The 27771-nt window shown below is 32.3% G+C and overlaps 4 protein-coding genes and 1 pseudogene across 6 annotated transcripts; 1 reads left to right on the top strand and 4 right to left on the bottom strand.

Annotated features, from left to right (window-relative positions):
- The first annotated feature begins 1492 nt into the window (after positions 1-1492).
- On the top strand, positions 1493-5183 carry LOC137812880 (ras-related protein RHN1-like). Of its 3 annotated transcripts, none has more exons than XM_068615115.1 (7): positions 1493-1652; positions 3282-3359; positions 3500-3667; positions 3889-3937; positions 4223-4296; positions 4403-4496; positions 4771-5183. In XM_068615115.1, exons 1-7 carry the CDS (start codon positions 1611-1613, stop codon positions 4866-4868), a joined length of 603 nt encoding a protein of 200 aa, XP_068471216.1. In that variant the 5' UTR covers positions 1493-1610; the 3' UTR covers positions 4869-5183. The 3 variants fall into 3 exon arrangements, with proteins under 3 accessions (XP_068471216.1, XP_068471215.1, XP_068471217.1); XM_068615114.1 differs by having other exon boundaries at positions 4762-5105; XM_068615116.1 differs by having other exon boundaries at positions 1523-1656; positions 4762-5105.
- Positions 5184-7955: 2772 nt separating this feature from the next.
- LOC137812879 (uncharacterized) lies at positions 7956-9365 on the bottom strand. The gene has a single exon (XM_068615113.1). The coding sequence runs from the start codon at positions 9219-9221 to the stop codon at positions 8361-8363; it is 861 nt and encodes a 286-aa protein (XP_068471214.1). The 5' UTR covers positions 9222-9365; the 3' UTR covers positions 7956-8360.
- A 330-nt stretch (positions 9366-9695) lies between these two features.
- On the bottom strand, positions 9696-14247 carry LOC137812878 (uncharacterized). Its single transcript, XM_068615112.1, has 6 exons — positions 14022-14247; positions 13759-13891; positions 13460-13563; positions 12188-12332; positions 11970-12110; positions 9696-11842 (listed from the first exon to the last, which is right to left on the bottom strand). The coding sequence occupies exons 1-6, from the start codon at positions 14060-14062 to the stop codon at positions 10103-10105; spliced, it is 2304 nt and encodes a 767-aa protein (XP_068471213.1). The 5' UTR covers positions 14063-14247; the 3' UTR covers positions 9696-10102.
- A 2492-nt stretch (positions 14248-16739) lies between these two features.
- On the bottom strand, positions 16740-19921 carry LOC137809547 (serine hydroxymethyltransferase 3, chloroplastic-like; annotated as a pseudogene).
- A 4110-nt stretch (positions 19922-24031) lies between these two features.
- LOC137812882 (indole-3-pyruvate monooxygenase YUCCA2-like) lies at positions 24032-27045 on the bottom strand. The gene is made up of 5 exons (XM_068615118.1): positions 25919-27045; positions 25517-25765; positions 25267-25389; positions 24874-25052; positions 24032-24282 (listed from the first exon to the last, which is right to left on the bottom strand). Exons 1-5 carry the CDS (start codon positions 26612-26614, stop codon positions 24246-24248), a joined length of 1284 nt encoding a protein of 427 aa, XP_068471219.1. The 5' UTR covers positions 26615-27045; the 3' UTR covers positions 24032-24245.
- Between the last annotated feature and the right edge of the window lie 726 nt (positions 27046-27771).

The following is a 27771-nucleotide window of genomic DNA, read 5'->3' as shown; positions in this document are numbered from 1 at the left end:
TTTTTTTTTGTTTTCTAAAAATTTATTTTGGATAAGTTTATAGTAAGTAGCCTTATGGTCTCTTAGGACTTGGTCCACAACAATATAAATTTATTCTAAACGTTTTATAACATCTAATAAAGATTAAACTGGTTGAAAATAGTTAACTTAAAATGTGTACTTTAAATTCAAGTATAAGTAAACAATAAAGTAGATATAAGTTTAAAAATACTTATATAATTTTAACGTAATTTTAAAAAATTGAACATATGTCGATATCATATATAGCACGTTATTCAACCAAAATGCAATGCATTCCCAAAGCCCATGTATGGCTCCATTGTAATGATTAAATCGAGCAAGTGAAAATTAAGAGTAAAAGGGAAAGTGAAAATTATAATTTATTCTACTCTACCCTTTTTTTTCAACTGATGAAATGAAATATTCGTTTTATAATATTACAATTTACTGATAGAATAAAGCTAAGAAAAACCAAACTACTACAGAGTTAAAAGACAAATATTTTATTAAAGATCCACACAGAAATACTTATATAACCTATAAAGTACATAAAAAAAATTAGATGATATAGTTGTATCATCTCACTTTAGAAAATTAAAATATAAACTAAGCAATATTATAATATTTTAACTGTATCTTATAAAATCCTTAATCATTTAATTCTCCTTCTTAATCTCTTTATTAGGCCATCTATCAATTACCCAGAGTTTTTAATCCAAACCATTTTGCTGTATTATATTCCAAACTATAAAACTTTTTCATGTGGAAAAGAGTAAAAGTCCAAGATTTTCATAATTTTTTTTATATTAATTGTCATTCTTGAAAAGTTTTCTTACCCAAAACACTCATAAATTTAATTTAGTCCTTGTACATGGGCATAAAATAGCCTCATAATATATAAAAGTCATGTTACACTAAGTTTTGTTATTACCCCCTTAAGTAGTATTGAGAACAAAGTGTGTGTAAAAAGGGACAATAATATTAAATACAGTAATAATTGCTAATAGTAAAGGTTTAATTAAATATAAATTTGATTAAATTTTAAAGCAAACTTATAGATTTCCGTGAAGTGAGGTTTGCATTCAACACTTGATAGGATAGATTTGAAATGACTCTGATACCATATTACTAAGTGGATTTTAAGCTTAACTTAACTTCATAAAATCAGCTCATAAAGTGAGGTTTACACCCACTTATATACAATGAAATGTCATAATCTCTAATCGATGTGGGATCTCCAACACAGATTAGATTATAACTAGAAAGAGAAACAACTTTTTATTGAAATAAAACAATTTAAAAATTGTATTTAACAAATCATAGTTATAAACTGATATTTTTTAATTTATAGTTGTGGAATTAACATTTTCTAAATTTAAAACATAACTTGTGGGTGATTTGAAGGAAAAAGTTGTAATGGTATGAGCTCACTTACCAGTCCAACCAAAAATCTACCAGTCTTGTGTCATCATGGCTACCATTACCTTCCATTTTGCCACTACTAACATAAATTTGCCTTCTCTTCGTTTCTTTTTTCATTCTCTGAAAAGCCTCTTGGAAACTGAAGAATTATTCTCCCTTTTTTTCCCACATAGATCATCATCTAAGCTATGGCGAGGAGGACAGGAAACAAGAGTTTACAAGCAAAACTGGTAGGTATGTCTTCCCCACCCCATGTCCCCATTTTTTCTTCATTTCATATCTCCATTCAAAGACTAGAAATAGCTCCTCTTTCACATATCAGTTTCTAAACCAGAACAACTTGTTACACATGTTAAGATAGCAGAAGCAAATGATAATGTGCAAAATATTTTTTTTTGCACATTGAGATTAGGATCTATGAGATGCATATCATTCAAATCTCACATCACTAAGCCAACCCAAGTGGGTTCCTGTAGTAGTAGCTTCTAGTATTAGTAATTTAAATTCACCTTCGTATCATTGAAAATGATCTACTGGTCTTGCCACTTTCTTCTCACGGGAAAAGTTACTTATAAAAATGTTAACTCTTTCAAAAGTATACCAAATTGTATAACTGGTAAAATAGAAAGTTAAAGTATCATTTTCTAAGAGTGTGTGTTTTCACAAGGTTGGTTCTTACAAAATTAAAGAGTAATGGTAAATCTAAATGTAACACATTTAAAAATACCCAATTAAATTTCTACTACTTGATTATGGATTGGACTTGATGAATTCAACTCGATGCAAATCTTCTTATACCTATAACATAACTCCATTATTTACACCACAAATTCACTAGTCTTAATTCTTTAGAGACATGTTCTAAATCTTAATATGAAAATATTAATCCTTTAGTTCTTTTTATCCAAGATTTACATCAAGAATAAGTGTTTAAAATGATAAAAGAGATATAAACTATGTTCAATCTGGAAATAAAGTTTTAAATTAATTTTTCAATCTTTAGATACAAAAAAAAATACAATTCATAAGAGTCGTGTATATATTTCATCCTTATTGGGTGAGATTGAGTGTTATCTAACAGGAAGAGAGAAACAAATATTGTAATCATACTTTCATAATAAAGACATTTTATGGACTAAGTATCAGTGAATTCTTATTTCTCAAATTGAGGAAGTTTTCCCATATAAAAAATTCTCAATATCATTATTCTATTTGCTATATTTTCTATTATTTGTGTATTGTTTTCACAAGTATCCATTTTGTATTTACACCAAAGAGAGAGAATTAATTCTAATTTTCTCAATAAATACCTGGTACCAAAACAAATCAAGAGATCCAATTAGTATGATAAAACAAGTTATTATCACACTTATAAAAAAAATCCTTGTAGATAATAATATTTTTAGTTGTAATTTGGTTAGTAACTTTATAATGACATGCAGATTGCTATAATAAATACCATTGCATGGTTGTTTGTTGTTTCTTGCATGTGGCTTCGACCATTTTGTGATTCCAAGGACAGGGCTCCAACTTATCCCACACTGAATCACATTTTTTTTTTGTTGAATTTTGCGTAAGGCGTGAGCCATTTCAATCTCTGTCTCCATCCATTAGTCTTTCACCATTACCCTGTGTTTTGCTTGGAGAGAAAGAAAACTTTTGATATTGTGCAGTGGAAGTGAGAACGAAGGAGAAACAGAGAGAAAAGAAAATTACAAGAAACAAAAACATAAAAAATTTATCTTCGGGTTTAAATTTTAAAATTTACCCCCTCCCTCATTTTCCAATGATCAAAAGGGCATTCTTAATTAGCAGAAGAAAGTGTTCCAAAATTGTCATCACCATCTGTGATTTCCCAGGTACTTCTTGGAGACATGGGAACAGGAAAGACAAGTTTGGTTCTTCGATTTGTCAAAGGTCAATTTTCCGAATACCAGGTTACTATTGTTATTCTAGTTTTTTTTTTTTATATATAAAACTTTCATTTTCGGCATCACTATATAATTAATAACAAAATCATTGTTATTTTAGTATCTTGTACTCCTGAGTGTGGATCAGCATTAATATATGTGTGCAGGAATCAACAATTGGAGCTGCATTCTTCACTCAGGTCTTGTCTTTAAATGAAGCCACTGTAAAATTTGATATATGGGACACAGCAGGGCAAGAACGATACCACAGTTTGGCTCCTATGTATTATCGAGGTGCTGCTGCAGCCATTGTTGTGTATGACATTACAAGCATGGTAAATAAATTTCAATTTGGTGCTTGAAAAATGCTCTATGGTCTAAACTATAAATACAAGTATATCATTGTCTCTAATTCATGATATATAAGTCTAATGTATTTATCCTTTAAGAGAATCAGTATATGTTTTGTTCAGATAATCTACTGCAGAATGTATAAGTACATTTAGTATGAACATATCTGAATCTGACCAAATAAATAATGCATATTCGGGCTCAGGATTCTTTTGTACGAGCAAAGAAGTGGGTTCGAGAAGTGCAAAGACAAGGTAGGCAACTGTCACAATGTGAAAAATATGGTCTTTCTACTTCTGAAAATTGGGAAACTAAGTTTGTTCTGATTCAAGTCTTCGATTTAACAATGATTTGAGATATAATTGTAGTTGCTAGTTGGGGTCAAAACCATCATGTAAGTTGTTCAAATGAAACTGCACTTCTCATCATGCAATCCATTAACAAAGTAGTGTTAACATAGGCTAAATTGATTTCTTTCATCATTCTGTGAAAGTTCATCACAACTTCATAACATGATACTATTTGACAATTCACGTCAGCAAATTCAAGTTTGACAATGTTTTTGGTGGCTAATAAAGCTGATTTGGAGGATGACAGAAAAGTCTGCAATGAGGTATTTGTAGTGAATTACATTATATTCTTTGCAGAGGTTCTGTTGACTCTACACCAAGGAACATTGTTACTCATATTTCATGTAACATACTTTGTGTTTGTTGCAGGAGGGTGAGGAATATGCCAGAGAAAGTGGCTTGTCTTTTCTTGAAACTTCAGCAAAAACCGCACAAAATGTGAACGAACTCTTCTATGAAATAGGTAAAATACTTTACCTTTCACCCCAGAGGCTTGTTTCTACAAAATATGACCCAAGAGCACTTGCATTGCCTATTCTGTGGTTCAAATTTTGTTGAATTCTATGATCTGCCTCTTTCTTTCTTTCTTTTTCTGTTAAACAATAACAACAACATTAAATTGAATGTGTTATTAACCAATTGTTGAATGAATTATTAACCAATTGAATGTGGTAACATACAATTAACGTTTGTGTTAAGATTCCTTATTAGCTAGAAATTAAACAAAGATTTTGCAGCTAAGAGATTGGCAAAAGCTAACCCTTCACGTCAAAGTGGGATCAAGCTGCATACCAGAGCTACAGAAACTAGAAGAGGATACTTTTGTTGTGGTTAATGGCATCTTCATGAATCTTTCCTCTGGGAAGTATCGTTATTTGTAATGTCATCATGCCATCATATCATAATATTCCTATCCCTTCATGAGTTGTGCGGATACATGAATAATCTGTGTACGTAATTGCTCAAACAAGAAGAACAAAGACATCTTCACTGTACATTGTAAGATCCAAAGTTGTCCTTTCTTTTTGCTACTTTACTTCTGTTCATTGCTTAGAAAAAGAGCCCCTTTCATCTATCATGAGAGAGAACTTTTAGATGATTTTCATTTGGCTTTTCAAACGTGAAATCACGAGTTCATAAATTTTACTCATGTCACCCTCAAAGTCACTTTTTTTAAATTATTTTAACTTTATCGTGGATAGTCCTCTGATAGCAGATGACTCGATAAGTCAAAAACTAATCATTAAAATAGATTTAAAATAACTCTAATATTATATTAAGAGATAAATTTAAATCTAACTCAATATCATAATATCGGTTTATAAAATGAAAGTTAATACATTGTGGTATATCTCATTGCATGCTAATTTGTCTGTATCCCATTTTGACGTGACAAAAAGAAGAGAAGAAAAAGAGTTGTCTGTATTGCATCCGAATGTAATGTCATTATTGTGTCCAATACTTTCTCATTGACTTTTGAATTTTCCATACTTAGCCTTTGCAGTATCAAACCTTGATCACTCATAGTTCTTTTTTTAGAGTATATATTTAGATATAGCCCCATTATTGCTTTTTGCAGTATAATCTTATTTTTTTCTTAAGCAATAAATCTGGTTTAAATAAATTGAGCAACCTTTGCAAAGGTAAATTAAGTTAACAAATACTATTTTTACATATTATAGAAACTTTCAAAATATAAATATTACTATTATTATTCATCATTTATATTTATTTATTTATCTACCAAAAAATCATTTAAATTTAATTAAATAGATCATTATGTTGAAATGGAAAGGCATTTTAAATAATCCAAATCTGACTTTTTGTTTAATTAGACTTTAAAACAGTTTTAGTTTAGTTGCTTACGAAATTGATTTACATAGCAAGTCTATCTGAAAAAAATGTCTCTGTGATAAGAACATTACACAGAAAGTGTAGTACAGCATAACTTTATCACCACTTTTATGAAATCTTAGATATAATTTCCTTCTTAAACATTTAATTTTCTTTTATCAAAATTCTCTGAAAAAATACTTGTTATTAGGAATCTTACGATTCGTTCAATTTCAACTTTCATGACAATTATAACAGAAAGTGTAGTGCAATAACAAAATTATTTGTAGGAGTCTTCCTCCAAATCTTAAATTTAAAATTTAGAATCTTCTGTAAGAATTTGATGTTTAAAAATAAAATAAAAAAACAATAATTATATAATTAAATTAGTTTTAAGTTGTAAAAAATTGAAATACAAAGAAAGAGATTATAACAATATAAATCTTAACAGCTCTTACAAGATTCTTATATTCTTATGCACCACTTCTTTTATTTACAAAAATTTGACACATGTTGGAAATCTTCATGCCACCTATAATAATTTTATTTAAATGTATTTTATCTATATTTTCTCTTTTAATCGAAAAAAAAAATCTTTGACACTACGTACAATAAAAAGATATACATTAACATCACATTATAATAATATAATAATATTTAAAAATAAAAAATAAATAGAATATAATTAAAATATTATTTTATTGATTTGTGAAGTGAATGTTTTATAGTGTTTGTGGTGTTAACGTATCTCTGTAGAAATCTGAATTACGGCTGCGTTTGTTTTAAAGCAAAGAAAGACACAGAAACACTATTTGCAAAGTAATCCACTTAATAAAAACAAAAGGGTACATAAATTGAAAACTTTTTTCTATGCAAAATTTTCTTTCCAACTGTGCGAAAAAAAAGTTGTATATTTATATATATTTTTAATTAATTAATTTTAATTTACTTTTTTATTCTTTTTATTTTAAACTTAAATTATTTTTATTTTTATTTAAAATATAAATAAAATTATAAAAAAATAATTATTATAAAAACATAATTAATTATATTATATATAATAAATTATAAATATAAATAATAATAAACATAAATATTTTTTTTTAATAATTATATTAATTAAAAAAATTTAAGATAAAAATAATAATATTATTTAATATAAAAATAAATTTTTATCAAATATTTATAATTATAAATATTTAAATAATATTTTAATTAAAAATAACTATAATTTATAAATAAATATATCAAATTAATTTTTAACCATTTTTAAATATAAGGATAAATATATAAATTTACATTTTTATCAATTAAAAAATATATAATTTCAATTACACTCATCTCATCGTTCACAAATTTTTATAAACTTTTTTCCCACTTTCCACTTTATTTACCTTAATCCAAACAACTTATATTTCTTTACACTTCTTTTTCAAATTATCTCAAATCCCATCCGTCTTTTCCACTCCCAAATCCAATAATTTTATATGACATTTTAAAAGAATTAAGCATTGATACTAAACTTAGATAATCTTAAAACTGATATAATATAACAGGTTTTAAAGGACAATAATAATTGCAAAGAACTCTTTCTCCATCAAAGGACCATTTTCTTTTCTTTTTTTGCCGTGAGCATCCATTACTGCAGTCCACATGCTCTCAATTTCCCAACATAATCGAGTATCTTTAATAATCTTCAACAACTGAAAACTAATTGCTTAATAAAAATCAGGGTGAAAACTGAAGCTTCTTGCCTAATGGAGTTGCATTGCAGCAGGGCAACGCTATCGTCCTCATCGAAATGGACAAAAAGCTAAAAAGACTGTGCTCGCAGATCGTAGCTGCAGCAGGTGACAGCTAGTTTCTGGGTTTACTCCTCCATACATTATTATACAGAGTTATATAGAGAAATGATAATATTAACTACTAGAATACAATCTCAATTTTTGTTTAAAATTTCAGGTTTTCCATGAGGTGACAAAAATATCCTTGTTTGATATCATGAATCACAGTATACAATACTGTCATTGTCTGTATCATTACTGATTATTATATCATGCATTGGAATCACAACTAGGGGCCATAAAAATTCGAGATAGAAACGTTTTCATTTCACTTCTTGCAATAACAAATTACATTACTCGAGCAAAAATATAAAATTTTCCCAGAGAAATGCAGCAAGTTTCCAAGAAAAAACAAACAGTGAGTACCATGCCAATGGAAACAAAGACCGTGCATGCCCCAAAAGTAACTAGCTACCGGAATGCCTAGATAAACGGAGCAAAATAATAATGAAGTTGAGTTGCCATGAGTGTTACTATTTACTAAAACAGGTGCTATGATAACCGCACCTGCAAAAAGAAACTACTCATAGCTTCTTTTCACATGCTGCTGCCACTACCACTTTTGTTCTTACCAGTCACCACTCACCACCATTGCCTTATTCACCGAACTGCCCTTCTAACAAAACAAACCAATAACAGAAGCTTTCAAATTACCATGAAGGAGAAGTACAAGGGGAGCCGGAGGATGAAGAGAGGCCATTGTTGCTACGTGAATCGCTGCATGAAGTGGCCAAGGACCTTGCATCTCTCAGAGAAACGGAACAAGCCTCTGAAGGTAGCTTCTTCATTGGAGTCAAAGGAGGGGTACAAGGAGGTGAGTGGGTGACACAAGGGGTTATTATTGCCTCATCCTCCTCAGAAGAACCACTTCCTTCCAAACGTGAAGGCGAAGTGTCTGGTGTCTCAAATGGGGTATTTGCTGCTCCACTCCCTTGGCTCTCGTGGTTTTCATAAATGGGGTTGGAAATGTACACAAGGTGTTCCTCTCCACTGCAAGGTTTATCATCATGACAAAGATTTCCCATGGTGAGTGGGTGTTGGAGATTTGGTTTTGAGGGTGTTATGGATATGAAGGATGGAGGTGGGGAAGGGCTTGCATTTGAATTGGATTCATGGGGTTGGAGTTGGATTTGAACAACCTGATGGAGTTCAGGGTACTGAATCTGCTGCTTTCTTGGCCCAGCTTTGTCTTCTTTGAAAGAAACTGCGGGGAGAAGGATGCTTCTTGGAGCTTGGAAGACTCCCTGTGCATAAATGCTGCGGAATGGAGACTTTTGTTGGGGGTGTGAGGTTGTGTGAGAAGGTGAAGCACTGGTGGCTCCGGCTGCTGTGGGTTGGGTGCTGACATTGGGAATGGTGTTGTTGGAGTTGCTGTTTCTGCGGTGGCGCCGGCGGAGTAAGAGAGAGCAATAGAGGTCAGCTAACAGTACAAATATAAGGACTAGGACTACTGCAAGGGTTACCACCATTACCAAGGTTGCACCCATAATCACTTTTGATGTGCCCTTCATCTGTGCGGAGTTAGACCTTTCTCTCTATCAGTATCTCTTTCTTCGCAGAATGTGGCTGTAGAAGAGGCACTGTAATATAGGGGTAGGTAAGAACTAGTCCGTTTTGGCGGGAAACCGTCCTTGGCCTTGGACAGAAGGCTTAGATGCGACGGATGCGAATTCGTAAAAAGAGAAATGGTCCTAGGGAACACAAAGGCTTTGGTTCTGAACCAGTCTGAACTTGGTGTTTTGACATTCCAGATCAGGGTAGTCAATTTGTTAATTTACTGCCATAAGCTCGCACTGTAAAACTAGAAAAAGTTATACATGTGCACTCTTCTTCCTCGATTCGTTAACTCTTCTTTCCTCCTTCTGAATTGTTCCTTAAAATTGGAAGTGACACACTAAAAAATGACCTTTTGCATAACTTTAACCACGTGCTACTCAAGCATTAAAGTGTGAGAAATTACTTTATCTTCATGTGAAATTACAGAATTGAAAAAATTAAGCAATGAAGTTTATATAATACAAAATAATGTACTTATAAGTGTGTAAACAACATTATCAGAAAATAAGAGAGACTCTTAACCAATAGGGGCTGTCTCAACATCTTTTATTCCCATTAGCGACCCGAAAAAGGTGTAGGAACACCGTAATTTTTTTATTACAAACACTTCTACAATCATAAAAGACAAAACTTGAATTGATGATGGCCCATACTTGCATATGTAAGATGATGGCAGAGTCACTATTGTCAACCAACACATGCATGACGATTAATAACAGCTCCTGGGCAACATTTTGCAATAAAAGCACCACAATGCAATCTTCTGTAATTCCAGGCACAAACATTGTACACATTAAAGCACGATGATCATAAAACATTGTCCTTATACCCTTTATCATCCTCTTAGAGCTGCAATCCTAGCTGCTAGATCATCATAGTCAGGTAACTTAGGATGCACATGACGAGCTTCGTATGATCTAACTGGCTCAAATGTAGCAGCACGATTAAATACTTTCTTAACTTCCACTTCTCTCTGTTGTTCACGAGGAAGGGAAAGTGATCGTGATGCATGACTAACCATCTCTGGTGTTTCACCAGATCCATCTCCGCTTCCACTCTGCTGCAATTCCTTGGTTGAGTAATCCATTTGATGTGCATGGTGAATTTTAGAGTTTCTTTTTAATTTTTCTGGCACAAGGACGGAAGGCTTTTTGCTATAATGGATCAGCAATTTATCTATTATCCTTTCCTCTTCAGCATTTTGATACCGCTCATCATCAAACACAGCTTGCAGACCACCTCGTCTTGAATCATCTCGTCTCCTGCTTCTGCTCCTCGATTTTCTCTGAAGTCCAGAGTCTTCGTTAGAGGCATCGTAGTAACCTGGTGGTCGTGATCTTGAGTGCCTTCGCCTCATAGATCTTGGTTTTATTACAGGGACTTCTTCATCAGCATCTTGTCGAAATAAGATTTCTTTTTCACGACTCTGTTTGCTCCGTCTCTCGTGTCTACTGCCCTGCCAATCCTGGTCAGAACTATCCAAACCTATTTGAATCCTCTCCGTCACAGTAGTATCAGGCTTCTCATGTGCTGAATGATATGTAGAGAGGCCACCACTGTCGGTAAGTGAGGATATTATATTGGCTCCACGTGGGCTATTCTGCAGCTTAGAATTAGGTTGTTTAACATATGGAGGTGGAATGACATTACTGTAGCAGGACTTCAGTGCAGGTGTTTCATCCCTTTGAATATTTCTCTCGGATTTATCAGATGAAGGTAGGCCAACACGATTAACAGAGAATGGCTCCTTTGCATCATTACTCTTGAAATGTGATCCGGCATGACTGGGAGACTTCCAGGCAATTGCAGTGCCCTGGTTTTCTCTTAGAGGGGTGGTATTCCCCCTACTAACTTCCAGCCTGGAATCACCTTCAAATTTTTCCTCTGTTTTCTTCTGAGGTAAAAGTTGAATTGGTTTTAGCTTACTACCTTGGTTTTCTCTTAGTGGAGTGGTATTCCCCCAACTATTGGGCCCTTTGGAACCACCTTCAAATCGTTCCACTGTTTTCTGCTGAGATGGATGTCCAATCGGTTTTAGCGTACTGCCCAGGTTTTCTATTGGAGGGTTGATATCCCCCCTACTATAATGCAGCTTGGAACCACCTTCAAGTTGTTCAACTTTTTTCTTCTGAGATGGCTGTCCAGTCAGCTTTAGCATACTAACCTGGTTTTCTCTTGGAGGGGTGGTATGCCCCCTACTATTATACAGCTTGGAATCACCTTCCATTTGTTCCACAGTTTTATACGGAGATGAATGTCCTATCGATTTTAGCATACTACCCTCCTTCCAATAGCCTCTGTCGCTCTTCTCAGTTGTAATCTCATGCCTTCCTGGATTACCATGGCCATCCCTTTTCTGAGGAACTTCCCGACCATTTCCAGGTAGTGAGGATTTAGACGGAAGATCACGTTCATGTCTGTTTAAGACTACAGCTTCCCTGCCATTCTGAAATCTCCATCCATCATTGGCAAGGTCACGATTTTTCTCTGACAAAACATCATTCCTTACTTCCCTTTGGGTAAAATCCTTGCCGTATGATGGTTTATCATGGTTAGACATACAAACATTGTGTCCCTGTACATCAAATATTAACAATGTCACATACATTCTAAAAATTTGAAACAAAGTAAGAATGATCCGAGAATTCAAATTTTGAGAACGAAACTAGTATAAAGTAAAAAGGAAATGCAAAAGACAGCACCTGTACCGCTTCTGAGGATCTCGACATCCGCAATTTCAAAGCATTGGAGTCCCAGTTTATGAAAAACTCTGATGCAATCTCCTGCATCAAGCAGACCTTGTTCTCCAGTGTAGAAGACTTGAAATTCAAATTTGCAGCAAACTGATAATTTGAAATTTAGTCAATACAGGAAAACAGAAGAAGTCATCAATATTTAAAGTCTATAAATGAAAAATCACCTCTTGATTGACATAACATTCCATGGAATTCCCATATCTCTCCTGAAATATTTGTCTAAGGTCACGTAACTCTGGTAAATCAGAAAATCTTGCAGCACCAAACATCAGAGACGATACAGCCATCCTACATTCCTCCGGGCAACCACTGTAAAAGAAATGGAAGCAGTTATGTCATTAAGACATTCAACTTCTGAATTTGAGGAAAAAGATACAACGACTATCCAACCATAAAATTTTGAGACATTTGTGACAGTTACAGATGTCCAACCAATCATATTCGTCAACTGAATAAAAAATAAACATAACTCCACCCCCTTCTACATCCTAAACTGAATGCGTCATTTCATTTTGACCTGTTCATCTCACCAAAAACACTACAAAAGTTGCTTATTTGGTTGGGAAACCCGTATCTGTACCTAAACAAAGAAAAAAATGCAAGCGCAAAGGCCAGAACTATGTTCAACCACACCAGCACAACTACACACATGTGAACCATTAGATGCACAATCATTATGGTGTAGTCCGTAGTGTTGGTGACCATTTTAAGGAATCACTTGCAGCATTGTAGATACAAATTTGGAAACCTTTTCCACTAAAATGATGCAATTTCTACAACTGGGATTGTTGATCAGACACCGAGGAGAGAAAAGTTAATGAGGAATGACGATATCAGAAGAAAAAACACCGCTACCAACTCACTCATAATCTTCATCTCCAGCGAAGCATGGTGTTTTATTTTGTCGAATGCACCTGTATCCGTTACGCAATGCATATCCCTACGGTACACTTAGTTACTTTTAAAAAAAAACTATAGGCGGCTTGAGTGTGACTTTAATCAAACTAGGTGAAGCCAAGAGATAAATCTATATGTACCAGCCCCTGCGTAGAACGACATATTAAAAAAAAACTAATTTGAGCGATTTTTTGTCTCCTAGAATTTCCATTCTTTTCTTCATTCAATCAAACTCAAAATACAAGTTTGAAATAAATTATTTTACCATAGTCAACATATATTTTATATTCTTCATTCATATTATTTCAGAAATATAGTAATGCATCCATATTTTTTATTTATTTTTTTAGTTCTAAATTTGCTGTATTTCGTGCATCATACATACCCATCCAGAGGCCAAAATTCACATTAAATTTGTCAAAGCCAAAACAATTAGTCATAATTCCGAGTTGAAATGAGAATTCAAATGAAAAAAAGGAAATAGAGAAGATATCAATAGCAAAGCAGAAGTTCAAAACAAACGAACAAACTAATAATACCTCATCTTCTGCATCGCTGGGAGGTGCTTCAACACAAACTCACAGCATTGCTCAACGAAACCATAGCAAGAGGACAGTGTTAACTCAACCACGAGTCCTTCAGCCTGTTTAAACACCCCGCAACAAGACAAAACTTAATTGAAAACGAGTTCATCAAAAAAACAAGGCAATTGTTCACACATTTAAAACTCTACTGCAATCCATCACTCGATGAAAACCAGCATCCTCAATAATCTAACGTTACAGAATCCAGAAACTGCGCAAAACAAAAACAAACGCAAAAGAAGAGAATCAATTACCCTTCCGTAGGCATTAATATCGAGACCGTTGAGCAATAGATCAGCAATATCCTTCTTCAGAAACTTCTCAGTCGCTCTTCTCTTCCTCCCAATCACATCAATCCGAGTCTTCGTCAATTTGATCAAGGATTTGCTGAAAACAAAAAAGCAGAAGAAAAAATCACGTCTATCGCAGTGAGAAGCATAAACGCACTCTTAATTCTCAACACCTTTCTTCATCAACTAACAGCAATAAACAAAAAAACAAAGCACACAGCAAGAACCATTTCGCGGTGAAGCCTCTCCCGAGTATTCCGTCCAACATGATGGAAGTCCTTGGTGACGCGACGCAGTGAACTACTCGCTGTGGAAGTTCAGAACGCGAAATTCGCCATTGCTGAAACCTTCATTGTAGAGTAACGCACACCGTGTTGCAGTGAAAGAAGAGGAAGAAGAGAGAGAAAATATATAAATAACTGTATAAATAAATACATGCTAATAAATGAAAACAAATAGACAAATAAATGGAATTTAAGAAAACGATAGTATTTCTCTGCTACGACGATAATGACCTTTGGCAGTTTCAATAAAGACGCTGATAAATGCGAACGTTAGAAGGGTATTTTCGGTAGTTAGAGGAGTTTTGTTCGGCTGCAGAAAGAAATTTAAAAGTACAATGAAACTGAGTAGTTTGGCCACAGAATTTGGTGACAAGGGAAACAATTGAACGGTGAGGATCTAAAGTGACTTGCTGAACTGGAATGCACATTACGATAAAGAAGGAGTTGTTGACAGAGAACGGGCTAAGGATTAAGAGCCGTTGCGTCACTCATTAGATTCTTAGTATTCAACTGTTTAAACTGAACCGGGAAATTCCACAGGGATGCGCCTCTTATTTAAAGGGCTCTTATCAAAATTTTACTAATTTGTAGAATAAATTTATTAAAACACTAAAACCAAAAATACGAAAACAGAAATAATGGAAAAATAAATTACAATATAATAGAAGAAAATGAAAACGAAAACAAAAACAAAAAAAATAATAAAAGAGGGTGTAATATCATAGCAGAATATAGAAAGAAAATCAATTCCCATTAATGATAAAAAGTTAAATAAAATATTTATATATTGAAAATAAAATAGAAAAACAAATTCCCAAGTATAAAGTATTCTTTGTTGAGAGGTTACTTATATTTATTATCGTATAATTTAGAACAAACATGTGATATTCTATAATTTAAAGGTTCCCTTTTTTGAATAATCATTATTAGCTTAATAAAAGGATAATATATGTATTTTTGTTAAATGAAATGTTATACTTTCCTTAACAATAAAAAAAAATAAAACATAAGATACTAAATAAGTGTTTATTCTATATTAGAAAAATAAATTTAAGTTTTCAACCATTAATTTGAACAAGCATGTTAACAGGCTTCACTGTACACAATAATATTTAAAATAATGAAAGCAAATTTCATTCATCTATTACCCACTTGATATGACAAATTAAAATTTAGTTTAATTAAATCCAATAAAAATTACAATATAGTTACTTATTGTAGCTAAATAGTGGTAATATATTAGAATTTCCCACAGGCAAAGGTTAACTTATTAATAATATATCTGTTAAAATGAATTATCAAATTTAGTTCATATAATAGTTTTTTAAAACTTTTTTAAAAAAATTAATTGTTGTTTGCGTTTGATATTATTTCGTCTTATGCATATGATGCTGATTTTCTTTTTTGTGTTTGTTTTTAGATTTACTTATCATTTTTCTGCAACACGAAATATAGTTAAATAATATATTATTTTCTTACTTTTTATTGCTTGTTTTCTTTTTTTTCTTCTTTGCATATTTTTCCTTTCATCGTGAATACTGAAATATTATAAGAGTAAATCTAAGAGAATTTATAATCATGACCATCCTTAATAAGATTAGATTCAGATTAAGAGAATAAAACATGGAGTTTTCCAAAGTAACAAAAATAACATATACTTTCACAACTATTATGGCTATTTAATTACTATAAATTTCTTATAAATTATGAAATAATATTAAAAAAATTATTTTCATTTCTTTATATTTCAAAGAGTTATAAAACATGACACCTTTCTTATATGTCTAATCTTGGTATCCTTAGATCTTTCCTTGTGATTGTCATAAAACTTTAATTTGACAAATATGTCATGACAACTCACTACCAAAATGCACAGAAAACATTAAAAGCAATTTGAATTGTTTCCCAAATTACATTAAATTATATTTATAGTAATACATCACAACATTTAGTTACCTTAAAAGCGAACACTCACAAAGTCACAATAACAAAAATATCACCGAAGAATAAGGTAACAAATTGCAATCTCATTAAAAATCACAATTGCATCAACTGCCACTTGGGGAAGGTCAAAGAAACAAATTCAATAATAAAAACGTGCCAAATGAAATAAGAGTGGGACATGATAAGAAGAGAGGGCAATTTGTTTATTTTAGTTAAGAGAAAATAAAATAATAGGTTCATCTCAATTTATTATTCTATTTTGAAAATATTTATGTGAAACCAAAAGTTTTCTTTTCTTTTCTTTTCTCAAGAATTAGAAAAAGGAATAAATGCAAACTCGCGTGACTATGTACATGCTTAATCAAATGATACCAGGTGTTAATTATGGTAAAATATCACATATTATCGTTAAAATTGTGTACAATAAATTTGAATTGATTTCGAGATTTATAGATATATAATGAAATAGTAGTTATTGATTTATATTTAAATAAGATCTTATATTTAAAATAAAATAAATAATAAAAAATCAAATTTTTAAATATAGTAGAGTGAGTACTTTTATAAGAATTTTAGTTTAATAAATGAATAGTAAAAAAAATTATTTCTACATTTTAAAAACTATACATAAAAATATCTCTATATGTCTATATATATATATATATATATAAGTATCCGTGTATGTTATATAACATGTTATTATTGTTAGAACAAAATGAAGCAACGCCCAGTAAATGTTTGTACTAGGATCAAGGACCCTAAAGAACAAGTATTACCAGCAAGTCAGCAACACACATTGAAGCATGATCATTATACAATTTTGTTCAATCAGCTTCACTTAGACTCCCGGTAATGGATATTGAGTAGTAAGAGCGTCAAGTTTTCAACGAAAGCCTGAAACCTTATCTCCCAAAGGAAATTCAGGAGACAATACAAACTTCAAAAGGTCTTGGAGTTTCGTTCCTGACACCAAACTTTTGGCTTTAAGACTTATTTGCACACCCTCATGAATGAGGTCTGCAATTTGAGCAAATTCTTTCTCACCAAGTCCTCTTGTGGTCATTGCAGGAGCCCCAATGCGAATGCCCCCCAGAACTAAAGCACTCTTATCACCTTTTATAATTAGCACATGTCAGTGAGAATGGGGCATTTGTATCATGGAGAACAAGCATAAATGTCAAAATGATGCATGCAAGAAACAAGAGTCTTACCAGGCACTGAATTTTTGTTGAGGGTAATGGAAGCCATGTCAAGAATTTTCTCCACTCGAGCACCATCAATACCCTGAAGGATGTGATGTTACTTAAAAAGAAATATGTCCAAGGTACTAAAAGAATCATACATCAACATACAAAAACATTTAAAGTGTCTTTCCACGTGGGAAAAACATGTCAGAAATTTACATTGAAATTAAAGAGTATGAGAAATTTTGGCCTTCCTACCTTATTTCCATAGTGGATAAGGTATCTTCTCCATAAGAGCACAGGATCCATGCACCTGAGTTAGAATAGTTAAAAGAAAAGTAATAAGGGACATTACTAATTTACCTGTAGACCAGGAAAAACAGCATTGTTAATGGCAGACTCCAGATCAACCCCATGCACACAATCTTTCTTGAAGAATATCATACCACCTCTTAGGACCTCTTAAAGACTAAAAATATTTAATGAATTAAATGACAGGTGCATCAAGTATAACAAAGAAAAGTATTTACTTTAGAGCTTCAAGTAAGCAATGCATCAAAGTTTGTACAAAAACATACAAGTTCTCTTAATTTCATTTTAAATGCAAAGGTACAAAGTGACATAAAAATATCTCAAGGCAAACCTTGTGGGTTGTGGTGGTCACAATATCACAATACTCAAAGGGATTAGCGAGTACAGATGCAGCAACGAACCCACTTATATGAGCCATATCCATCATAAGAAAAACACCTATTCCATCTGCAATCTTCTCATGTATAAAAGGTGTAATTAGCTTTCTGTTAAGAAGAAAACCATATATAAATAGAGACTGAGCAATATATAATTCCAGAAAATGCATGAATAGAAACTATACTTTTCTCATGGGAGGGTAGTCAATGGTTGAACATTAGCTGGAGAACCAGATAATGGTTGAACATTAACACCCCACTTATTTCCATCTACACCAAATGCAGCCAGTGCCCTTAGGGTTTCAAGCTCATCAATGTACTCATTGCCACCATAATACCTAAAATGTATAACGAGGTTTCAATCTATGAAATTGCAGGAGTGGAAAAGGAAATATGCATTCCATAGTATTTTTACAATTCAAAAACCTCTGAAAAACTGTTTTATGAAATTTCCAATTCTTTGAAAACGAATAACCATACACATTTTCAATATTCTCATTTCCTAAAAACAAAACCAGGATACCAAAACAGATATATTCTCTGAAGTCCCGAAAATATAAAACAGAAAACAATTTCCAGAAAGTGAATAAAAAACGTTTTCTTAAAGCAACTGGACCATTACCTTTTCCCCGGTAATCCTTCCGAGTACTTGTTTGTAAGGCAGGAACCAACTGCTTCCATCACTGCTCTAGGAAGCTACGCCCATCACCTAACATTTGCAATTGCATGTGAATTCGATGGATAAAAGAGATCATTATTAGTCATAAATTCAAGTAACGGTATAAAAATCAGAGTGAAGGTACAGAACACCAAAACAGAAAAATGATATAGAAACAAATATTTTAAACTCAAGAACTACTCTATTATTGTAAGAGAGATTAGGTCAACCATAAGTCAAGCATCTCATGCACAGTTGTTGACATTGTTACAAACATATTACTTGATGTTCACCCACAAACAGAGTGTCCTTTTTAAAAACAACTGTCACACATCTAGAATAAATGCAGAAGGAAGAACAAGAAACAGAAATGATCAAACACTCACAGATACAAAAAAAAATGGAATATATCTAGCAGGTAGCAACCCTTTACATTAAAAAGGCAAAAATAATACTAGCTCTTCGCACAGGACAAGTTTCCAATAAGGAATTTAACTAGAATGCACAAGCAATAAGTAAATTTTAACAGTATGATTCAATTACATATTGATATTATTGCATGTGGCTGCGTTGTAAGTATATCAAATATAATTTCTAATTAATTGACAATGTAACTGAGAACGCATAAAAATCAAACTCTTTGAATCGGATGGTAAATTACCAATTACCTCCAATTTGAGGCACCGCGAAAGACAAAGATAACGTGCTCCCAGTGACTAAACCTCCTTCAACATGAGATGCTTTGCATGGCTTCACATTGAAGAACTTTAATTGAGGCACAAACCCGTTATTATTCCCATACCCTTTTGCAGGGAAAATCACCTCCTTGTTCCAAACAGGTTGTTGCAAAGAACCCATCATTGCACTCGCTTGCATCTTTGTCTTCTGAACTTACACCCTACATGGGTAAACAAAATTAAGATTACTAAAACAGCATGCTACAGAAATTGCCATAGGAAAAGAATGGAAATAATACATCAAAACATGACTCGGTATTGTTTAGTTGAAAACTGGGGCAGTACCAAATAAAGCTGAAACCAAAATCAACCACCCATCAATCAATGAATTGCATAGTGACGTTGGATAACCACAGCCAAAAAATCGATAAAAAAAGGAAGGTCCTAAACATTATCGTGAGGGTTGAAAAGGTACAAAAGCAGAGTGGCACAAAACAGAGGCAATAGTAAAATGGCGATAATAAGTAGAGGGATTGAATGTAGCATGGAATGGGAGAAGAGGGAATAAGAGAGAGCAACCTTATGGCGATGAAGAAGAGAGTGGTGAGAGGAGTCTGTGAAAATACGCGGCGAAAAGAGAGAAAGAATGCGTATTTGGCTTTCGAGAAGGGACAGAACCGAAATGCGACAACATCAAATACATTTTTGACTCGGGTCCCGCAAACGTTATCGAGTTGGTCACTATTGAAATATAAAAATATAAATATCAATAAAAGTGTATTAAGTTTGACCTAATTAGGTTACACCAATGATGTCTTGGCAAATCTAGGTTTTTTTATCAATTTAAAGTAATTCTTCCACTTTTTTTCTAAATATTTTAAAAAATTAGGAATCAAGTTAAAGTTGTGTTAACATGTTAAAACTTTTGTAGGGAAGACAAAATCGTATCATCCTTATTTTGAATAGATTTTGAATAGTGAACTTCTTTTAAATAAAATTGTGTTTAGGGTTTAATCACTTTATTTTACACTCAAATTATTAATTATATTAAAGATTGTGAGTAGTTGCTGTGTATTCATCCAATCCATGGAATATTATCTAATTGATTGATTTGGATTTGTGGCAAGAGTAAGATAATAGCAATTATGAGTAATATTTGTTGAGCGTTCTGTATTTTTTTTCCTCTAGATTCTTATTTCCTTCTGCACTTTTATCTGCTTCGTTGTGTGTGTCTATATCTATTAATCAATGAAACTTTGGGTTGGCTTTGTGGTTTTTGATATCGGTTATTCTCAAATTTGGAAAATACTACCTAGTGCCCTTAAAGAATTAAATGAGGAAAGTGTAGCAATACACTCCTTTGTGATTTACAAACAAATTTCCCTATATCAGTGTCAGCAAGACCCCTGAATACTTAGTACTTAATGACATCCTAGGCAAAGTTTTAGCTAGATAACTTATTTAATGGTAATTTATGTGTTGCCACTAAGTAAGGATGGCAACGTGGGACGGACCGATTCATCATCCGCTAGAAAAAAAGTGCAGGACAAACTCAGTAATTAAACCTGTTGATCTGTTTAAGTCTATCTCGCATAATTCGTAATCTGTGCGAACTAACCGCGGGATGGAGAGGCTGACTTGTTGACCCGAAAAAAAAAGTTATGTTTATCTAAATTGAATTATTGATGTTTAAAATGAGAGAAGATTGATGTTTGATGTTTTATATCAATAGCAAATATAAGTTTATTTTTTATTCAATTTTTTTATAATTATTGAATTTTTATATTCAATTTTTCAGTTAGAATGAAAAAAATAGCAAATATTTTAATTAAATCCCTTTATATTCAATTTTTTTTAATTATTAGATTTGTATATTCAATTTTTCAATAACAAAATGTAGCAAATATTTTTATTAATTTTTTTTTAAAAAAAAAAACTTAAACCAGCTGCAGACCCACAAACTAACCCTTATGCAAGACATGATAAAAAAATCAATCCGCATTCATTACTCAAAACAGGCCACTTATGTGAAACGGATCAACCCGCATTATAATAAATAACCGGCTGATTCTCCCTACACCCAATCAAATTGGACCTGCACCCAATTGCATTTGTGAAAGTACCAAATTACCCTTAATGAAAATGAAATTAGGGTTTAGTGATTTATGCACCCAGTCACACATCCAAGTTCGTTTCTACTATTCTCGCACCCAACACCATCTCTCGCATGAGCGTTTGCATCCTCGCATCTTAGTTGACATTTCTCCGATAGCGTAGTGTTGAGTGGAAGGACCCCTTGAACAAAGATGAAGTCAGGAGCGTGAAGGTCCTCCATTGTTGTGTGAAGGTATGAGGGTATCAGTGCACCCTACAAGCTTTTTCAAAATAAACATGACAAGGGTACAATTGAATTTTAGAATGTTCGTCGAGTGCCAATCATAATGAATTGGGTGCAGGAAGAAATTGCCTAAATGACTAGGTTAGCTAAAGTGAAATAACAAAATAACTGTTTTTTTTAGTTTCCAGATTATGAATTATAGATTGGTTTAGTATATATTCTAGTTATTGTAGATGAAAAAAGTTTGGAGGATGTAAGAATATGAGTGATATGGTAGAAGAGGAAATTAAAATAATACGTGTTGGTTGACTCAGAATTATGACATAACACATGTGAGAACCAATGATCAGATGAGAACTTATTTACTTTTCAAACTCTTTGTTTGTTAAACATAACTTTTCAAACTCTTATTTGTCATGCCTGGCCCAAACAAGAAAAGTTTCATTTTTTTTTCTATTTTGTACCTGGCTACAAATTAGAGGCCACAGAAAGAAAACCTCGAAACAGAAAAGTTGTTAACTAACCCAGTCACCCATTTATTTCTTTTGTTTAGGTGGAACAATATATAATATAGACAAAATTATCAAACTTTACACTTAGTACAAATGTTCTTAAAGTTTAATTATTTTTTCATTTAAAAAAAAATCAAGGAGCTTAACATTATCTTCTTCGACTATACAACTTTTAGTATCTGATAATACACAACTTTAAAATTAGTATAATAGCAATTTTAATTTAGAAATACATGGCAACTACAAGGACCAAATTAAAACATTTATTACATATTAAATTTTAAAATATTGAGAAAAAATTTAAACTATTAATTTTAAATATATTTTAAGAAGATGTGATATAATATAATATTATCATTGTTTAGAGACTAATATAGAATATTATTTTGGTATTTATATATATGGTTGCTAACTGATTTCTTATATTTTGTTTTCTAACTTGATTTTAATAAAATTGGGTGTTAAATTAATTTCAATAAAATTAGTTGTTAAATTAGTTTATATATAATTGATTGTTAAATTAGTTTTTATATATTTAATTATTAAATTAATCTTTATTCATTGGTAACTAAATTGATTTGTGAATGAGAATTTAAATTTGTATTTAACGTGAGCTAGGTTTTAATTACTTACTAGTTGACTATAAGAAATTTTTCTAATTTTTCCTTGCTTACTATTTGACGATAAGAAATTTTCTACTTTTTCCTTACGTATAATATCAAATGAGATGTTTCTAATTCCATTATTTTTGTTTGTTTGATATTTTTTGGCTTAAAAAAATATTTTATTAATTTATTTTACATTTAACGTGACATTAGGTTGAGAGTGCAAATTTAAATTAAATATACATGACTACTCATTATATGGACGATTTAAATTTTATCACATGGATGAAATAGTGAATTCACATGATTTGCTCTATTTTGAGTTTGGGACACAAATTAAATTATATATAGATGAAGGTTAAACCTTATGGATTTATCCTGACTAGTAATTACAAAAATAATTTTAATTAATACACGTGAATTAATAATGAGTTTGATCAATCATTTATACTAATATCAGTGGGTGTGACCACTCATATTATGTGTTGAGTGTTGAGTCTGACTAATTATATCATTTAAGATATTATATCGACGGTATCATATATGTATATATATATATTATATAATAATTGTAATTATTTTATGCGTTTTTGTGTGTACTATTTTTCTGAGAAAATTAAAACATACTATGGACAATTCTCTGATAGTAAATGCTTCATTTCCATAACTGGACTGGAATATGAATACACAGAACATCTATATTAGTATACCTATTACACTTATTTTTATTATTTCATCAACTATGACACATGCGAATTCTTTTAATTAATCATGGTTGAAAAAAAGAGTCTCTTAATAGAACAAAATTAAATTATGTATATTTTTAGTTTAATAGAAACACGCAGTTAACTTGATATTTTTTTTATAGACTAGTATCTTTGTATCATACATATAATTTTAAATTTATGTAATAAGAAAACTAAAAGAAAGGTAGTGGAAAGAATAAAAAATGTGAGGAAAATGCATACTATTGATATGGTGGTAAAAACCTTTCTTCTCTTATACCAAAATGTCTCATTGAGTTTTAGTAAGAACTAAACAGAAAAAAAATACTGAAATGTATTTTTCAAATGAATATATAATTTGATCAATATAATTTTAAAATAGAAAATATTATTTTTACAACTGCATTCCTAAAGATACCAATTTATAATTATATTTTGGCAAAAAATTACTTCAATTTAGGATTTTTTTTTTCTTTTCAGTTGTAATTTGATCCACAATATATCAACATTCTTTTAAAATTGTTCCATTTCAAAAATTATTTTTCTTTTCAATTGTAATCTGGTGCAAGTTGTGAAAATACGGAGACTGTTAAAACAAATGTGAAAAGCATGAGGCATGGATACAAATATGAACTCTAATTCATCTCTGCCTCATATACTTTGGTTTTTCCTTTTGCATTTACAAGATGTGTTTTGAAGTGTTTATAACATAAATACAACATATCCATTCATACATAGAGGAGAAATACCTTTTGTTAGGTCATAGACTTGGGTCCAATTTAATGGATGGTTGATCGTTACTCGAACTTTGACTGGACAATCTCAGTAGCCTACGTTAGAGGTTGAGGGCATGTAGAGTGATGGGCCTGGACCTGATGTATGGTATATGAATTGTGATCCGATCTTTAATGGCAGAGGACGTTCATACATTAAGTATCATGTGTTAATTAGACTTAATCACCCTTAATGGCTCAATAAAGGCATAAGCGGACTACATAGGATATGACCAATATACATCAGAGGGAACATTAACAAGGAGATTTATCTTTTACACACTTATCCTAGACCACTTGAAGAGGTTCTAGGACTAGGTTACAACTCGGTCTACATAAAGGATCATCTAATACACAACACAGGGGAGGAGCTCCCCTCATTTCCCGAAGGTTGAATCACTAGAGTTTGAAGGGAGACCGCCACTAGAAGTTCATGAAGGGAGACCACCACTAGGAGTTCATCCAGATTCCGACCTACCTCGAGTTGGCTAGAACACCTTTGATACACCGATTGATTATATTTTAAAAATTCCTTGATTATATATTTTGTAAACAATGATTACAACGAGGTTAGAATCTATAAACTCATGCATATTATCCAAATCTCTTATGACTACTGATTTCCACTCAAAACTATTAAATGTAGTCTTGGGAATTTTGGATGGTGCATTGATGAACACAAGATCTTACGTGGTCTTAGCAGCTTTCAAGCAATGTTCAATATCTTCTGCAATCCTCTTTGCATCAATGGATGCTCCAAGAAGACCACGATTAGTGAAACCCACTGCATACAGTCCATTCTTTCCTTTCCATCCATTTGGGAAATCTTTCCGAGGCAATCCATCCTTCTCACAAAACATCTCACTCTCCTGCTCACAACAAATATTTCAAAATCCCAATCATTGTACCTTAATTGCACTACCATTTCATTCATATTAAGGATTGTTTAGTGAGGTGTGTTTTATTTTTATGATTTATATAAAGATTGGAACAATCCTGAAATGATTATGTTTATTCATTTCTTTTTACTGATAAAAAATAATCACCACATAAAAAAAAGTTAGGTAGTGTTGAAGGAAGCACCTTCAACCAAGTGGGTACATTGCTTTTGTAACCAGTCGCCATAATGATTGCATCGAAATTCTCTGTTTTTCCATCCACAAACTCCACCTTCTGTTGTGCTAGTTGTTTAATTCCGGGACAAACCTATACATATGGTTGGAATCAATAAAAGAGAAACAAAATTGGGAAAAGGAAAATTTGTTTGACTATGACAAGAACCAAAGTAGATAAAATAATTTGGATTTGATTTGGCCAGGGAAGATTATCTAGCCTTAATTTTTCCACTTCTTATGTGAACAAGTGTGCCAACATCCAAAACTGGGGTCTTGTCGTACAAGTTCTTGAGCTCTAGAGGGCCAATTTTGGGACGGTGAAGTCCAAATTGAGCTGTGTCCCCAAGAATGAGGTGTGACATTAGAAGTAAAAATTTATCCACCAGGCGTATAGGGAACCACTTAAGCAAGCACATTGATAAACCAAAAGTTGATTTCCCAAACATTTGCTGAGGTAAGATATGCACCTGTGGTGAAAACAAAGTATCTTAAAAGTTGATTAAGAAACCTTTTAGGAAAATTAGAGACACAAGAGTAAACAACATACTATGAATTAAAGAATAAGTTTGTTTACTTTTATGGTAGATGTTTATTAGATGATTAGTGTGAAGTTTACTAACCGTATCTCTAACCACAAGGGATGGAAGAGCATTGTGGTTGCAGAGATCTAAGCAAACTTCCATGCCTGAATTTCCACATCCAACCACCAAAACCTTCTTCCCACAAAACATACTTCCACTTTTGTATGAGCTAGTGTGTAAGATAGGCCCTTCAAAATCACTCATTCCTTCAATTTGTGGCAGGAACTCCTCAGCATTCTCTCCAGTGGCTACTATGAGCCACTCACAAACATATTCTGTCTCCTCTTTTTTGATGTCTTGAGTCTTGACCCTCCAACAGCCACATCTGTGATCATATTTGGCACTAACCACTGTCTTGCTTAAAGTGGGTTTGATGTCAAAATGGTTGGCATAGGCCTTCAAGTAGGCCAAGAATTGTTGCTTGGTTGGATAAGAGGGAAGGTGTTGGGGGAATGGCATTAGAGGGAGTTGGCAGAATTGCTTAGGGAGATGAAGGCATAGACGGTCATAAGTCTTCAGCTCCCACATTGAAGCTATGCAATCAGCCCTTTCAAGGTTTAGGCTTGGAATGCCTTTCTGTTTAAGACATGCTGCTGCAGCAAGCCCAGAGGGTCCAGCACCCACTATCACTGGTCCTGTCACAACTACCACCCTTCTCATTTTACCCATCTTTACCTCAACATAATCATGGACCCTTTTTCCTTCCACTTCCTTCAAGTACTCCATCAAAACCATAAAAGGGTGAGAGGGGAGAAAGTGTTGTAATTTCCACAATTTGAAGCCTCAATAAGCTTCAAAGGCTGCACATAAAATCAAGGTCTTAAATTGCAATTGCAGTTTTGTCGCAATCCTTGGTATTGTGAAAAGTTGTGGACAAATGTAGCCACAATTGTGATCACAATGTGGTCGCTGGACACCTAAAAAATCTTGATGTTGCGGCTGAAATCAGAGTCTTGAGTCAAACAAAAGCATGTTAATGCTTTGTGTGAAGATGAAAGTCACATGAGCTAGAGTATGGTTTGATTGATGAGAAGATGAAATGAGGGTGTGATTTGATTTGCTTCAATAAACTGAGTTTGAAGTTTGGTTTTGTTGAATGGATTTGAGAAAGCAGGAAGCAAACAAATAGACACTAGTTAAAGGGATTTTTGTATTGGGTTGGATTTGATGTATACATGTATGTATGTATATATATTTGTTTTAGTGACTGCTGATTATTGGTAAAGGAGTTTGGTTTATAAGTGGACATGTCCATGCTAATTTAAAGCTAATAAGAAACCAACTCTCATCTTCCAATAAAACCAAATACACAAACACATATTCCGAGTGGACAAAATTTTGGTCTTATTAAGCACAAACATTCACTCAAATCCTGCAGCCTTAACTCATTATAATACAAACACATTTTTTATTATAATTTTCAATTATAAACATTCCTCTCTCAATTTATCATCCAATTGCTCATAAAAATTATAATTATTTATATACAGCATCGATTAAAAATTATAATATTTTATTTTTTTATAAATAAGTGTAAATTTTAATTTTATGAAATTAAATTAAACTTAAAATTATATTTATATCACATACAGGGACCGAGCAAGGTTTAAGTTTTAAGAAAACGTTTTCTTTAATATAAAACAAACTTTATTTAATATATGTTAATTTTAATTATAAAAAAAAAGTAGTTTTTTATTTTTTATTTTTCTCTTTTAAAAATGTGATGATGACTCTAAATATACCTGCCAAAGCTGGATTGCATGTGGTGGATTAAAGCGACAACCAACTTGAAACTAATACCTTCAAATTGTATAGCTTAAGAGACGTATAATATTGATTTACAAATTTTAAGATTATGATATAATAAGAAATTACCTTTAAATATAAAATTT

Source organism: Phaseolus vulgaris, chromosome 2 (assembly GCF_000499845.2).
Source record: "Phaseolus vulgaris cultivar G19833 chromosome 2, P. vulgaris v2.0, whole genome shotgun sequence".
NCBI classification, from domain to species: Eukaryota; Viridiplantae; Streptophyta; class Magnoliopsida; order Fabales; family Fabaceae; genus Phaseolus; species Phaseolus vulgaris.
This window is presented reverse-complemented; position numbering and strand designations above follow the sequence as displayed.